The sequence below is a fragment of the Pelodiscus sinensis genome, chromosome 8 (assembly GCF_052426305.1).
Source record: "Pelodiscus sinensis isolate ZL-2025 chromosome 8, ASM5242630v1, whole genome shotgun sequence".
NCBI lineage: Eukaryota > Metazoa > Chordata > Testudines > Trionychidae > Pelodiscus > Pelodiscus sinensis.
Window position 1 is genome coordinate 5712391 of NC_143059.1, and position 16102 is coordinate 5728492.

Here is a 16102-nt window from a genome sequence, read left to right on the forward strand (position 1 = left end):
CACCTCCCCATCTCCCTTCTGTTCTGAAATGTGATTTGTCCTTTTCATGTGTGTTCATTTTTTTAAATTGTATCCTTTGGTATATATGGTTGTGACAATTTTCTTCCACTATTTGATCTGATGAAGTGGGTCTGGCCCAGGAAAGCTCATCACCTAATAAACCATCTTGTTAGTCTTTAAAGTGCTACATAGTCCTGTTTTTTGTTTCAGCTACACCAGACTAACACGGCGACATTTCTATCACTATGCAGATGAGGGTTTTGGGCGGAGCTATGCAGATTAAGGCTCTGGGGGGGGGAAATAGGCGGAGCTATGCAGATGAGGGCTTTGGGCGGAGCTATGCAGATGAAGGCTCTGGGGGGCGGGGATAGACCGAGCTATGCAGATGAGGGCTTTGGGCGGAGCCATGCAAATGAAGGCTGTAGGCGGGGGATAGACGGAGCTATGCAGATGAAGGCTCTGGGGGGCGGGGATAGGCGGAGCTATGCAGATGAGGGCTTTGGGCGGAGCCATGCAAATGAAGGCTGTGGGCGGGGGATAGACGGAGCTATGCAGATGAAGGCTCTGGGGGGCGGGGATAGGCGGAGCTATGCAGATGAGGGCTTTGGGCGGAGCCATGCAAATGAAGGCTGTGGGTGGGGGATAGACGGAGCTATGCAGATGAAGGCTCTGGGGGGCGGGGATAGACGGAGCTATGCAGATGAGGGCTTTGGGCGGAGCCATGCAAATGAAGGCTGTGGGCGGGGGATAGACGGAGCTATGCAGATGAAGGCTCTGGGGGGCGGGGCGTGACGCGCAGGGGCGGAGCTCGGGTGCTCCAGGCCCCGTGGCTCGGCTCCGCTCCGCCATGGCTGTCCCTCTGCGCGCGCTGCTCTGCCCGGCCCGGGCCCGCCTGCTGCTGCTGCGAGCCCCGGCTCGGCCCTGCTCGGCCGGTGAGCGGCGGCTGCTGGGCCGGGCCGCTGTCCGGGGGGACAGGGGGGCTGGGGTGCGGGGGGGCAGGAGATAAGAGGGCTGGGGTGCAGGGGGGCTGGGGTGCAGGGGAGGGGTGCGGGGGGGCTGGAGGACAGTGGGGGCTGGGGTGCAGGGGGGCAGGAGATAAGAGGGCTGGGGTGCAGGGGGGCTGGGGTGCAGGGGGGCTGGAGGAGGGGGGCTGGAGGACAGTGGGGGCTGGGGTGCAGGGGGGCAGGAGATAAGAGGGCTGGGGTGCAGGGGGGCTGGGGTGCAGGGGGGCTGGAAGACAGTGGGGGCTGGGGTGCAGGGGAGCTGGAGGGCAGTGGGGGCTGGAGGATAGGGGGGCTGGGGTGCAGGGGAGCAGGGGGGCTGGAGGATGGGGGGCTGGAGGACTGCAGGGGGGTTGGGGGGGGGCTGGGGTGGGGGCGGGGGAGCTGGAGGACAGTGGGGGCTGGGGTGCGGGGGAGCTGGAGGACAGTGGGGGCTGGGGTGCAGGGGAGCTGGAGGATGGGGGGCTGGAGGACAGTGGGGGCTGGGGTGCGGGGGGCTGGAGGACAGTGGGGACTGGGGTGCGGGGGGGGGGGAGCTGGAGGACAGTGGGGGCTGGGGTGCAGGGGGGCTGGAGGATGGGGGGCTGGAGGACAGTGGGGGCTGGGGTGCGGGGGAGGGGGGCTGGAGGATAGTGGGGGGCTGGAGGACAGTGGGGCTGGGGTGCAGGGGGGCTGGAGGACAGTGGGGGCTGGGGTACGGGGTGGCTGGAGGACAGTGGGGGCTGGGGTGCAGGGGGGCTGGAGGACAGTGGGGGCTGAGGTGCGGGGGAGCTGGAGGATGGGGGGCTGGAGGACAGTGGGGGCTGGGGTACGGGGGGGCTGGGGTACGGGGGGGCTGGAGGACAGTGGGGGCTGGGGTGCAGGGGGTGACTCAGTTCCCTGCAGGCTGCTCAGCCCACTGACTCCCCACCCTGGAGCCTGCTGCCCCTGCCTGCTGGCTCCCCATTGCTGGGTGGTGTGGGGAGCCCCTCTAGGTCTGGGGCTGCTTTGGTGGGGACGCTCCCTCAGCCCCCCCAGGAGAGGGCGCTGCCCAACAGAGCTGGCTCCCTGCACTGCCCCATGCCTGTGTGAGCTGCGGCCTGGGGGCTTCTGGCAGTAGGTCAGGGGGGAGCACCCGGGGGGCTGGGCCACGCTGGGAGCTCAGGGGCTGGAAGTTTGCTCAGGCCCTGCGTGTGTGGCTGCCTCGGGAGCTGTTGCTGCCCGAAAGCAGAGGGCAAAGTTCTCCGGCCTGGAGCCCTGCACTGCGCCTGCGACCCGGTTGCGCCTTGCTGCCCAGCGCTGCCTTGCTCTCAGGGGCTGCGCCCACTGCCCTGTCTCCCCTCAGCTGGCGGGGGAGAGGGGATGGGACTGGACGGGCAGCCTGCCCCCTCCCTTGGGCTGGAGGCCAGGCCTGTGCCCCAGTCCTGACTGAGCAGCTGCAGTGGCTCCACTGATGGGGAGCTCCGGGGCCCTCCTTGTACCTGAAGCGCTTTGCGTTCTGAGGCCTTGTGCGCTCAGGACGGCCCCTGGCAGCTGTCCGGGCAGGAGCCTGGTTCCAGGGTGCCCCCCGGGCGTACCCTCGCCTGGCACAGACAGCTCCTACGGGTGCTGTCAAAAGCCAGGCCAGCAGGGCTCAGGGTGACTCCACATTCAGTTCTTTTCTCAGTTAATTCAGGGCATGTTGAAGGGACTAGAGACGCCATCGCCCAGCCTGCCCCCCACTCCAGCCTGCCCCTCCCCTTTAATTCTTTAACCGGTCAACGATCTGATAGCCCTAGAAGGGACCAGCCATGCTGCTGTGGAGTAGGGATGTGAATGAGTACCAGGTAACCAGTTCATCCGCAGCCCTCGGTGGTCAGGAGCCCTGCAGGTGGGGGGTTACTCGGCCTGCGCCCAGCCCCTCGCCCACAAGCTCCCGCTTAACCAGTGAACCAATTAAACACAACAGTTAATCCATTAACTGAGTACATGGGATTTTATATCCCTCCTCTGGAGAAGGAAACCTGTATCCCAGGCCCAAACCTCCTCTCCCACCGGTTCTATGGGGAGGAGGATAGTAAAATAAGGGGCTGTTTTGTTTGCCCAGAGGGAGACAGACCCCGGCCGGGCTGGGCTCTGGCAGTCTCAGGAATGCTAATTTCAGTTCTCGAGCACTCAGGGTGTGCTGAGTCTTTCGCAGACCCCTCCAGCTTCGTCCAAGTGGGCATTGGTTGTGTTGCCCTGGGCAGCTCACACCCCCTGTTACCTGTCCTAGTACAAGGCACAAGCAACAACAGCTCGTGCCTCAACGAAAATACAGTGTCCACAGATGGACGCATGTGAGAAATGAGGCTTCAGGAGAGATTTCCATGCAGCCCGGACGGGTAGTGTCTTGGCCTGGCAGATTGGAATACAGGAAGTGTGTGCGGGGGTGAGAGGAGAAGGAGAAATGGAAGTAAAATGGGCAGGACAACTGGGCACCCGAGCTGACATTACTGACCAGGGGAGAGGGCTGTGCAATACGAGCTGGGCTGATACGCAGGGCCTTACAGAAAAATATTGCTCACGTCTTCCCAACAGACTTTTTTTTTTCATGGTGCAACAAGAAATTCCAGCCCAATTCCTGTGAGGTCTGCTGAGCCGTGCGATGTCCGTGGGCTAGCAGTTCTAGCTAGTGCAGCTGCTGGATAATCCATCCACAGGGACAGGGAACGAGGATTTCCGTTCCTTTAAACGTGGGGGATGGAATCCTAGTGATTTCTCCTTGTATTCTTCTCCCCTTCCCCAGTTACTCATGCTAGATGTGAGCCATCCTTGTTGGGGCAATAAAACTTTCAGCCTAAGTAATCCTCCTGCAAGACGGGGGGTGTAAACAGGATGTGTGTTTCTTTAGGCCTCTGCCTGCTAATGTCCTCACCTTGGGGTTGCTGTGGAGGTGACCGTGTCATCCCAGGCGGAAGGTTATGATTAGGGAGGTTAAGCAGGTAACTGAGTAAAAACGTCAGCAGTTACACAGTTACATGTACCTGCAGTGCAGGGTGGCAGCCAGCTCTCTGGGAGCCGGTGGCCACCAGGAGCTGGCTTTTAAACCAGCTCCCAGCACACACCGGCTCCCACCCCATGCTGCTGCCTCCTATCAGAGCCAGCACCATGGGGTGGCAGCCGGTTTCCCAGGAGCAGGGCGGGAGCCTGCATGTCACCGTTCACGGTAACCAATAAGCTCAGGTTTATTGGTTAACCGTGTCAGCGGGTTATCCTATTACATCCCTAGTTATGAGGTTCATTGTAGTGTAAGCAGCCAGCACATCTGCCGCCCCTGAGCAGGAGAGCACACGGGCCATGGAGTCCCGTCTCCCCCCCCCCCCCATATATGAAGTGGGGGGTGAAGACCCTGGGGGGTGAAGGGATGGTGTAGACGGAGCTTGGTCCTGCCTTGAGGGCGGGGGGCTGGACTCGATGACCTCTCGAGGTCCCTTCCAGTCCTATGATTCTGTTGGGAAGTGCTGTGAGGGCAGGGGAAGTGGCGTGTGCATTGCACCTGGCACCACTTTGGTGAGATACAGAAACACACCCAGGAGAGACGCGGCTGCAGAACGCTTGGCGCTGCATGCACGAGATAAGATCTGCTGCTCTTCGGTGGCACTTTTCTACTCCTGGCGCACAAATCCGTTTCCTTGCGTCGTCCGCTCCCATTCGATGTTACGTGCAGTTAATTCGGGAGTTGGACTTCGAAGGAGGCAATTTCAAGGTCAAGGTGAAAATCACCCCGGCTGCCGTGGCGCGTCAGTCGTGCACGTGACAGCCCTTGGCAGGGTCAGTGTCAGTGCCTGGCTAGAAACGGGGAGGCGGCTGCCTGGGAAAAGTTCCTTACAAACCTCAGCAGGGGCGGAGGAAAAACCCGTAGGCACATTTCAGAGGAAAACCCAGACTTGTGGCGCCCCGGGAAAGCGCATCAGAAAACAGGGCTCGAAATAGTTTTTATGAATTCCGATGGCCAGTGCCCGTACAACGGGCCTTCGCTTTCGCGCTCCCACAGCCGTGTTTCAGCCTCTGGTTAAAAGCAGCCTGACGTGTACTGTTCATGGGCACACGTCACTCATGCTCGTCGTACAGCTGATTCCACTTGGTTTGGAGCCTACCTGTGGATCTCCAGGTTTGAAATGTTGCCCTGATGGTTCCTCCAGTATTCAAGGCCAGGGAGCTCGGCTTTACGCCATCAGCTTGTGCAGGATTTACACTTTTCCCTTGTCGCTTTCCTCTGGCCTAAGATCCAGGACTGGATCCGTTCCGAGCTCTGCCATTGACTTTTGAGGTGATCTTGGGCCTGCCGCGGGAAGCCGTAGCCTATCTGTAACGGGGCAGGGGTACTACCTGTCTTGGTAAAGTGCGTCCAGATCCCCTGCTGACAATTGCCCAGTAAGAGCCAAGTTGAAAAGCAGGCTGCTGGCCTCTATGCTGATGGAGCCCTGTCCGTCTGAGCCTGCAGGCTCCCTGGTGCCTCTGCTGCTGTCCCGAGCGGCGGTTCAGTGACATTACCAAGGCGCTGGTGGATTTGGGCAGCTGTCTGGAACCAGCCCTCAGTGTCGCTGCTCCCGGGGGAAGCTCTGAGCGGTGGCAGAGACGGGCACTAGAGCTAATCCGTGGGGGGGAGGGCCCACGCTGAAGGTAGGGACAGCATAAGAGGCCCGCTCTCCCCATTGCACAGCAGCTAAGGGGCTCTAGGGGAGAGGCCGCTGCAGAGGTCAGGCGTGGGGAGGGGCAGAGAGAACGTCTCTGTTCCAGCAGAGGGGAGTTTAAAGAGCTGTCAGCCAGAGGCTGACATGAAATAGGGAGCCACCCCAGGTCTGGGGTCGGAGTTCCAGCAGCCTGAGGCAGCGGTGTGGGGCCGCTCACTGGGCATTTCCCCAGCCCCTGCTGGAGGGCAGCCCCCCACAGTGCGCCTGGCTCCCCCTGCCCCGGGGCAAGGCCTGTGCAATGCAGAAACGCCAGGGAAAGCAGCGGGCAGGCGCAGCGGGTGTGTCTGTCAGTGCAGGCCGGTAGACCGGAGTCAGCAGCCTGGGGCCTGACAAGTGCATTGCGGGACTGGCAGTGGAGGGGCGGGCGCTCGCGCTGGCAGGACAGGCGGGAGAGCCCCGCCCGTGGGGTGCTGCGGGGCAGTGAGGGTGTCTCTTCCCCCGGCAGGCGCTCCCTTCCAGTACCTGGTGGTGGAGAAGAAAGGGGCGAAGCAGAACGTCGGCCTGATCCAGCTGAACCGCCCCAAGGCCCTGAACGCCCTCTGCGATGGCCTGATGAACGAGATGAGCCGGGCGCTGGACGCCTTCGAGAAGGACCCGCACGTGGGGGCCATCGTCATCACGGGCAGCGAGAAAGCCTTCGCGGGTAGGCGGGGAGGGCGCTGCTGGTGGGCTGGGCTTGAAGGGGAGGGGAGTTGGTGACGCCTGTCCTGGATCCAGGCTTGGATGGAAGAGACCCCACATGATTGGTGGCTCCCTCCGCCATTCAGAGACGCGTTAGAGATGGGGCAGGCCCGCTTGGCCCTAGTGGGGGCTGCTTCCCAGAGCTGGCCCCCAGTGCAGAGCTAGAGAAACCTCGTCCGGGGGCGACACAGTGAAGCCGAGCGTCACCCAGCTGCCAGCTCGAAGGGCGAATTCCTGCGTCCACCCGGCTGCAGCTTCGCAGAGGCGGATTTACTGCGGCGCCGGGTGCCAGCGCTGCGGGGGCGCGGTGACTGCGGTTCTAGTGTAGACGTGCCCTCCGTCTCTGTCCGCTTGGATTTGAAATGTCCAAGCACTAGAGCTACCAGCCCTTCCGAGGGAGGAAAAAAAAGTCACAACCGAGTCATGGCTAGGGCCTGGCTGGGCCATTGAGAGCCCCGAGGGCGGGGGATTATTTTCAAGGCCAGGATGCTGTAATCCCGTCTGCCAGGCACATTGTGACAGGTGCCCTGGTTGGGGAGGCTCAGCGTCCGCACGAGAAGTCCTCCTGCTCTACGCCACGCTGAGTAGGCCCCGGCTGGAGGATTACGCCCAGTTCTGGGCACCTCATCTCAGAAAAGATGTGGACTGATTGGAGAAGGCCAGAGAAGAGCAACCAAAATGATTCGGGGTCTAGAAAACATGAGCTAGAAGGGAAGACGGAGAGAACTGGGTTTATTTAGTTTAAAAAAGAGAAGACCGAGAGGGGCAAGATGGCAGTTACAAGGAGGAGGGAGAAAAATTGTTCCCCTTGGCCTCTGAGTTCAGGACAAGAAGCAATGGGCTTCAATTGAAGCAAGGGAGGTTTAGGTTGGGCATTAGGAAAAACTTCCTCACTGTAGGATGGTGAAACACTGGAATAAATCACCCAAGGGGGTTGTGAAATCTCCATCCCTGGAGATATTTAAGAGCAGGTCAGACAGACACCTGTCAGGGATGATCTAGACCATGGGTCCCCAAACTGGGGGGCGTGAAGAAATTCCGGGGGGGGGGGGGGGCACGAGGCAACCCAGTCCCCCCCCCCATCAAGTTTTGCTAAGTTTTGCTGCCCGGGTCAGTTCCTTTTTATTTTTTTTAATTGCTCGATTTTTCTGCTATTTTTTGGGGGGGGGCATAAGGGTTTTTCAAAAATCAAAAAGGGGATGTGGTGCCGAAACGTTTGGGAACCACTGATCTAGATGGTGCTTGGCTTTGCTGTGAGGGCGGCGGGCTGGTCTTTTGAGGTCCCTTCCAGTTCTAGGGCTCTATGATTCTGTGATCATGTCCCTGTCTCAGCTTACTTGACCTACTGCTTCTCTTAAAAGTAACCCCGACGATCCCTGTGTGGGAAGGGAGTAGAGAAAATCCTGCTTCAGCGGTTCCTCAGCACAGCCCCTGAGCCCTTTCCCCCATCTGTCCGCCTCTCGCACAGTAACAGGAGGAAAGAAAACGCTTTCAAAATAGGACGATTTCGGTGATTTTTTTGCAAACCACAAATCTTAGCAGGGCAACTCGGAGGCAGGGATTGGACCTGCCAGGATTTCAAGTTGCCCCTGTAAAGACAAAACAGTTCCATGCTTGCCATGCTGGAGAGACTAGGTGCGGGAGGTGATATCTTACGGGACCAGCCGTTGCTGGAAAGAGAAGCTGTTGATCTTCTGCATGTTCTCCTGAATAACATCTCCTATCCGACCGAGCTACAGCAGCATGGGAGGGCGGGTCACTTCCCACGTCCCCCTCTCTACCCCCTCTTCTCTCTCTCAGCTGGAGCAGATATCAAGGAGATGCAGAACCGAACCTTCCAGGAATGCTACGGGAGCAATTTCCTTGCAGAGTGGAACAAAGTCTCCATGGTCAAGAAGCCGGTCATAGCCGCGGTGAATGGCTACGCCGTGAGTTTGGCTTTTCTGTTCCTTAATCCACCCCGCACCCCTGGGTAAATATTGTACCGTGGTGACTTCCCGTTGTCTCAGCCAGCTCCGTGCAGACCCTGACGCCCGTCATACCTGGGACTCGGGATGGTCCTTTTATGGAGAGGGCTAATGGGAGATTTCTCTGCGTCAGAGCAGCAGGATAAGGGAACTGCATGCACGTACCTCGGCATAAATAAACGCCCCCTGCGGCTCTGGCTGTGGCGTGTGTTGCTCCTGCCTGGCTCTGGAAGCAGCTCTGCCTTCCTCCCTTACCCACGTGGGGCATGTCCCGTCCCTCACCCCTAGTCCCTCCCGAAGGGCCCCGGAATACTTTGCGCTGAGTTTGTCGTTGGGCTCCTAGAGTGAGTTCTGTAGCTCTGCGCTGGTGAGGGCATCGGATGGGAACTTAGGTTCAATTCCTGGCAGTGGGTGACTGGGTGGGTGACTTTACCATGTGCCTCAGTTTCCCCTCCCCTGCTGTGTGGATGAACACAGCACGGACTGCGAGGTCTCGGGTCCCAGGGGACCTAGACACCCTTGTGTGCCGGCTGGTGCTGTGCTCGTTCTAACCCGCGCCCCGCTCTCCCCTGCAGCTGGGCGGTGGCTGTGAGCTGGCCATGATGTGCGATATCATCTATGCGGGCGAGAAGGCGCAGTTTGGACAACCCGAAATCCTGCTGGGCACCATCCCAGGTAACCCCCGTGGAGTACACGGCCGCTGGCCAACCTGTCGTGTGGCCAAGCTGCTTCCCAGACTGGACACTGTCCAGAGGCTTAGGAAATAAATGCTCCTAGTTACTGTGAGCCTTCCAGCGACTCGTGTGGAAACTGACCCCTCCCTATCACTCAGAAATACGAGTGGGACCAGTTCAGACCAAGGCATCTCTCGTGGGCTGGTTTGTTTGGAATCCCGAACTACATCAAGCGGCCAGACTGGGTCTACCTCAGGGTTCTCTCTTCTGATACACAGAGGCTAGGGACCCCCCGGCCAATAGCCACTGATGGACCTATGCTCCGTGACTTTATCTAGCTCTTTTTTGAACCCTGTTAAAGTCCTGGTCTTCACAGCATCCTGTGGCAAGGAGTTCCACAGGTTGACCGTGTGGCGTGTGAAGAAAAACTTCCTTTTGTTTGTTTTAAACCTGCTACCTGTTAATTTCATTTGGTGACCCCTAGTTCTTGTATTATGGGAGCAAGTAAATAACTTTTCCTTATTCACTTTCTCCACACCAGTCCTGATTTTATAGACCTCTCTCATATCCCTCCGTAGTCTTCTCTTTTCGAAGCTGAAAAGTCCTAGTCCTTTTAATCTCTCTTCATATGACAGCTGGTCCAAACCCCTCATCATTTTTGTTCCCCTTTTCCGAACTTTTTCCAATGCCAAGATTTTTTTTTGATTTTTTTTTTGCAATGAGGCAGCCACATCTGCACGCAGTGTTGAGGATGTGGGCATGCCATGGGTTGACACGGAGGCAGTAAGATATTCCCTGGCTATTGATCGAACTGCATGCCTGGCTCCGAGCCCAGGGCAGCTGTCTATCACGTGGTGCCTTTCACAGCTCGTAAAGGGAAAAATTCCAGAGCGTGCCCCACTGTGAGGTCCCAGAGCCTCGAGAAGTAGACTCTCCGGGGCCCAGAACACACCCTTTGCCCAGATCTGTGCAGGGCATAGTGCTGACGTACTATGGTAATGGGACTGGCAGGTAATTGCACGGCTGGGGAGCTTAGGGTGGCATCCGTAAGCCCCAGGACAAAGCTAGAGCCCTGTGCTGAAAGACCAGCCAACAGTATGTTCCGTGAGGATCCGGCAGTGTGTTTCCCTGCTGCTCCCCTTTCTCCTGACCGCGCAGCCCCGGGGCACGGGCCTGACCCGTTGCAGGTGTGTGATATCCGGGGGGGGGGGGTGCCTCCTGCCAGCTAATTGCAGCCTTCCCCATTCCCTACAGGAGCGGGCGGGACTCAGAGGCTCACGAGAGCCGTGGGCAAGTCCCTGGCCATGGAGATGGTCCTCACCGGAGACAGGATCTCCGCTCAGGAAGCCAAAGCAGCAGGTACGGGTGTGAGCGCCTTCCCGCCAGGCCCCTCCCACGGCACTGGTGGCGCAGCCAGGCCCGGAGCGGGGTGAGGGCTGGCTTCCCCGGGCTGGCCAGCCCAAGGTGGTGACCCCTGTGTCCCATCCAGCCGACTCCCAGTAGAGACTGGCTTGGCGTGGGCGTTTGCCCAGCCCCCTCCCCGGCACGCCCAGTACGATGCGTCTCGAGGAGGCCCTGCCTGGCCTGGCTTCTCCCCTGCCGTCCCAGGATGAACCATGCAGAGAGACATGCCCATCCAGGGCTCCCTTCCCCGTCAGTGTGACTCCCCCGCTGCACGTGTGCTGATAAGCCGCCCAGGGGCTGTACGGCCCGGTCCACAGGCGAGGCGCTCCCGGGGGCCAGCCAGGCTGCAGCCCTACAAGCGGGGGGTCCAGAGCCCCAGTGGGAGGGGGTGCGCTCAGCCGCTGACGTGGGTGGAGGGGGCCACGTTGGCCCGTGACGCTGCACGGAGAGCAGCCCTCTGCCCCGCAGCTACACTAGGGTAGTGACCCTTCCCGGGCGGAGTTTGGCCTTGGTCCCTGCTGCTGGCCGCATGCTCGTGGCCAGCTCTGGGGCCCTGCGGCCTCGCTGCCGGGAGGCGAAGGGTTTGGGGCGCGGAGCCTGCGGCTGCTCCCTGGGGACCATGGAGGGAGCCTGGCCTTGGCACGCCGGTACCCCCTTGGGCAGGCGTCCCTCGGGCATTTCTCCGCTGCGGGGGCACAGAGGGAGCTTGCCGTGGGCGCTGCAGGGGCGTCCCGCCGCTCCCTCCGCCGTGCTCAGTTGAGAAATAAGCGGGGTTGCCGATGGTAACGGCAGCCTGGGCTCCAAGACCCGCCGACCCTTTTCTGGATCAGGCCCCGGCAGCAGCACAAGCCCCACAACTGGGGCTGCCGTTGGCCCAGGGGAGATCCAGCGGCCCTTTGCACTGGCGGGCTGTGTGGCCAGGCCCACGCCGCTGGGTTCAAAGGCTGATCGCGCCTGTCCGGCCCCTCCGCCCTGCGGCACTGGGCGCCCGCTCGCGTGGTGGCAGGCGTGGCTCTGTGAGGTGGGCGTGCGTGGCGAGAAAAGGATGCCTCGCGCCTCTAGCCACAGCCCGGCTTCGCTCCCGCGAGGCTTTGTGCCGCGTGCAGGGGCTGCTGGCGGAGCAGAGGGTCCTGCGTGGGGGCTGCCGGCGAGCAGCTTGCCGCTCTGCGGCCTGCTGGCCGGGCGGAGGCTGGGCTCACAAACATGTTCTCAGGGGAGGACCCAGCAACGTTGGGCGCCAAGCGCTGACGGGCCCATCGCTTGTCCCCTCCTCCCCAGGCCTGGTCAGCAAAATCTACCCGGTGGAGAAGCTGCTGGAAGAAGCCATCCAGTGCGGGGAGAAGATCGCAGGGAATTCGAAGCTGGTGACGGCGATGGCCAAGGAAGCCGTGAATGCAGGTACAGGCCTCGCTGGGCATTGGCTGAGCACAGGGGTGGGGGCTCAGAGGGAGGCTGGCGTGCGGCTGAGGAATAGGAGCTTGCATGGAAAAAGTCACAGTGGGTTTCTAGGGCAAAGTCCTGCGTGGTCCAGCCCTGCCCCGTGGCACAGCGCCGCCGAGTCCCCTGTGGGCGCGGTACGTCGCGCTCATGCGGGGAGGGTGGGCTGGGGGCCTGTGATAGGCAGGAGGTCAGACTAGGTGATCCGGGCGGCCTCCCGCTTTGGGCCCCACAGGCTCCCGTCTGGCCGCTCGCAGGCGGATGGTCTCTGGAGGGAAGCCGGGTTTGGTGGCCCGAGGGCCGTGCTGCGGGGGCAGCCTGGGGTTAAGGGCGCCGCGGGCAGGCAGCGTTAACCCCGTCACTGCCACTGCTTTCCACCTGGCCTCCCGCCTGCCTGCCCCCCGAGAGCTCAGCCCCGACCAGGGCTCGCACAAGCAGTGGGGGTGAGCCGTGCCGTGGAGCAGGTGGGAGAGCCCCCCGGCCCTGCCGCCCAGCAGCTGGTGAAGAGGGGGGAGAGGTTCTGGCCTTCCCCCAGCAGAGGCTGCGGTGGGGCAGCGCAAACCCCGAGTTCTTGGGGGGACTCTCCTCCGAGGGAGCTGGCCAGATGTGCTCGTTCACAGCCAGCCTCTTCGTCCCCCCCACCTCCCCTCTCTTCCAGCCTTCGAGATGACGCTGAGCGAGGGGACTAAAATGGAGAAGAGGCTTTTCCACGCCACCTTCGCTACGGTGAGTAGAGGGGCGGCCCAGCGGGCGGCTTTCCCTGGGAGCAGGGGCGGCAGCCTCCGCGCACAGCCCGTCGGCTGGAGGCCCGGAGACCTTCTGTTTACATTGGCCATCCGCGGGCCCGGCCCCTGCAGTCGGTTCCTGGCCAATGGAAGCTATGGAAAGTGGCCCAGGCCACATGGACGTGCTGGCCACTGCCTCCTGCAGCTCCCATTGGCCAAGAACAGCAAACCCCGGCCAATGGGAGCTATGGAAAGTGGCGCAGGCCACATGGACGTGCTGGCCACTGCCTCCTGCAGCTCCCATTGGCCAAGAACAGCAAACCCCGGCCAATGGGAGCTATGGAAAGTGGCGCAGGCCACATGGATGTGTTGGCCACTGCCTCCTGCAGCTCCCGTTGGCCAAGAACAGCAAACCCTGGCCAATGGGAGCTGTGGGGGGACATGCCTGCCGACGGTCAATGTAAACAAGCGTCTCGCCCACGAGGCAGGCGTGATGGGCCGTGTGCTGAGCCCTGCCGTAGCGCGACCGCGGTACGGGCTGTGGTCCTGAGCCCCTGTCTGTCTGTCTCAGGATGACCGGAAGGAAGGGATGGCAGCCTTTGTGGAGAAGAGAAAGGCCAACTTCACAGACCACTGAGCGCCCGCCTGCCTGGTCCTCTCGGAGCCGCTGAGCCGGAGCCTGTGCCTTGATCCCCGTGCGGCGTGGGACTGACTAACCCTCTCGGGCAGGCTGTGCCCGGTGCCACATGCTGCAGCGCGGCCCGGGAGGAAAGGCCCTTGGCCTCACAAACGCTGCATTGCCCGGGGAGGGGGAAGGTGCTGTCCTAGCTAGCCTCCCGTTGGCCCCGCCACAGAATCGGGTGATGGGGCGGGGAACACGCCAGAGCCGAATCCCCAGGGCCCCGATGCTTTTGTCCGCGGTGTGAAAATCGAAGTGGAGATTGTCGTGTGATTTTTATTAAAGGGCTTCCCTGGCTGGGTTGGCACTCTGTCCTCGCCGGGGGAGGGCTGGTTCTGGCGGAGCTGGTTCCGAGGGGTGGGGCTGGTCACAAGCAGAACGCGGCCGCCCCAGCCCTGCTGCCGCCTCTCCCCGTGGCAGGGGCTCGTGGTAAAACGCATGTCACCAACACTAGGAAACCTCCGACTCAAGGGACAGTCTCTGTCCGGACTCCTCCCTGCTCTGCCGGCCCAGCTGCACGGGAATCGGGTCCTTCCTTTCCCGGCAGGCCGTGCGGGTGTCGGCGGCTTGCTGTAGCGCTTGCCTGCAGCTTCTAGTGCCGGGTATGCAGGGTCCTCCAGCAACAGCGGCCGGTCCAGCCGTGTGTCCGGGTGTGTGTGTTCCGCCACCGTGCACACCTGCCCCTGGCTCAGATGCCCCGGCGAGAGCTGGTGCCAGGCTTGTGTGCTGGGGGCCATGCGGCGGTGCAGGAAGTAAGGCCACACCAGCAGGCCGGGTGGTGTTTCATGGCCAGAGACTGGCGGAGCCAGAGGCCAATAGCCAGGCTGCTGCTCTCCCTTCAGCTTGTGGGGATGGGTCCTGAGAGCCCCTCCGCTGGTGCGGTGTGTTTGTAGGCGGGGGGGCAGTCCCCTTCTGGCCTGACGCAGGCTGATTACGTCACCCTCGTGCAAACCAAGGCTCTCCCCCTGGAAGTAATTGTAGGCGCAGAAAGTCCCCAAAGCTGCAGTTGCTTCCCCAAGGGTGTGAGGCCTTTGAGATGGGGGCCGGCTCGGCCACGTCCGCCCGTCCCCTCCCCCAGAGCCGAAATAACGGACGAATAACCCGGCCCCTGCACAGCCCACGGGGGCACACGGGATGAAAGGTGAGGGCTCCGAGGACGGACTCTGCCAAGGGCAGCTGTGGGGTTGCTTTTCATGCACTGGCCCCTCTTGGCAGCCGGCCCGGGGAGCGAAAGACAGCGAGTCTGAGGGTGGTGCCCAGCCCTGGCCTCCAAGGCAGCTCCGGCTCCTGCCTGGACCAGCTTCCGCTGCTCCTTCCAGCCAGCCAATGGCCCAAGGACAGGCAGTGACTTGGCCAAGGCTGCTTGGAGAGGCGGTGGCAGGGCGGGGGCTAGAACTCAACTCTCCTGCATGCTGGGCCAGTGCTCAGCTCCCCACCCTCTCGTCCGTGTGCTAGTTTCCCCCTGCAGGCTTCAGCATCGGGCCCTGGCAGCCGTCTTCCTGCACACAGCCACCGAGCCGGTCTGCTCACAGGCCGGCAGTTCCTGACAGCCCTGGCTACAGCAGGCGGGGATGGATGAAATCCTGCCCTGCCACCATCCTCAGGCAGGGGCTGGCACCATGTGCGTCCAGGTCCCTAGGGCCTGCTGGTGCTTTGCCCTGTGTGCTGGGCTCTCCTGGCCCCGAGGGGGGTCTCTGAGCACCCCCAGCAGCACGACTGCCTTTGCCGCCTGGCACGGCCCCTCCTGCGGCGAGGTGGGGGTGTTGGGAAGGGGCTGGGCCGAGCTCCTCTGTGGGCTGCGGCGGGGGGCAGCGGCAGACTCTGGTGCTTGTGCTGAGCGCCTCGTGCTGGCGGGTGTTCCTCGTGAGGAGCTGGGCCTCACAGCGGGCGCTGGGGACGCCCCTCGCCAAGGCTGCTGGGGGCAGAGCAAAGCGTCACACGGAGACGAGTGGGTGAGCTGCAGCCCCCTCCCCTCCCCGCCTGTCCCTTGACAAATCCCCCGGCTCTCCCAGCCCTGGCGATGGAGACTGGCTGCAGCGTGTAGCCGGCCGGCTGGGACCACTGACCCTCCCCCCTCCTTCCCTTGCTAATCAGCATTCAGTCTAATTAGCTAAAACCACTTGGGCATTGACACCAGCCCGGGCTCCCTGCTGACGGATGCTACTGTGCAGGCGCCTCGGGTTGCGTGGCCGCGCGGGCGGCTGCCGTCGCCTCAGCCTCTGCCAGGGGGTTCTCATGCTCACCCAGGAGGGCTCGCTGTGCCCCCGCAACGGCCAGCCACTTCTCCGGTGCCTCTCGTTAGCTGGAACAGCCGGCGGGCTCGCGCTGGGCGCAGGCCAAGCCGGATCGCCTTTCCAGCGGGGAGTGGGGTGACAGTGGCCTGTGGGCACAACAGCGCTGCTTCGCCACCGGGAGCCCCACGGCTGCCACGAGGGGGGCCCGTGGGCTCCCCAGCCAGCCGGCTGCTCCATCCCTGGGCGGGTCAGAGCCTGGGGGATGGCTCGGGGGGCACTGCAGGCCAGGGTGGCTGAGGGAAGGGGCCTGAGCTGGAGTAGAGGGAGAGCGGGGGGTCCCCTGCCAGCTTGGGGGAAGTGGCACCACCTACCCCTGTCCTGACCCCCTGGGGCTGCTTCCTGCAGCCGGGCCGGCTGAACAAGGGCGCAGGGGCCTTCCCCATGAGAGGCACAGCCCCGGGCGCAAGACTGTGTCGTTAACCGGGGCCGGTCAAACCCCAGGCCCAGTGGGGCTGAGGGGGCCTCTCCCGCCGCGTCCCAGCTCAGTGCCTTAGCCTCAGAGCCGCCCGGGGCCCCCACCCCACCTGTCAGAGCTGGCCTTGGCTT

General features: G+C 62.2%; 1 protein-coding gene across 1 annotated transcript; it reads left to right on the forward strand.

Moving 5' to 3' along the window:
- The first annotated feature begins 773 nt into the window (after nucleotides 1–773).
- On the forward strand, nucleotides 774–13559 carry ECHS1 (enoyl-CoA hydratase, short chain 1). Its single transcript, XM_075934678.2, has 8 exons — nucleotides 774–932; nucleotides 6141–6338; nucleotides 8177–8304; nucleotides 8919–9018; nucleotides 10272–10376; nucleotides 11700–11819; nucleotides 12517–12584; nucleotides 13155–13559. Exons 1-8 carry the CDS (start codon nucleotides 848–850, stop codon nucleotides 13218–13220), a joined length of 870 nt encoding a protein of 289 aa, XP_075790793.2. The 5' UTR covers nucleotides 774–847; the 3' UTR covers nucleotides 13221–13559.
- The last annotated feature ends 2543 nt before the right edge of the window (nucleotides 13560–16102 follow it).

Excerpts from the sequence above, each read along its gene's own strand:
- ECHS1 (XM_075934678.2), top strand. The coding sequence starts at position 848 with ATGGCTGTCCCTCTGCGCGCGCTGCTCTGCCCGGCCCGGGCCCGCCTG. Across the intron at positions 8,305-8,918 it reads CCGCGGTGAATGGCTACGCC|CTGGGCGGTGGCTGTGAGCT; the intron begins GTGAGTTTGGCT and ends TCTCCCCTGCAG. Across the intron at positions 12,585-13,154 it reads TCCACGCCACCTTCGCTACG|GATGACCGGAAGGAAGGGAT; the intron begins GTGAGTAGAGGG and ends TGTCTGTCTCAG.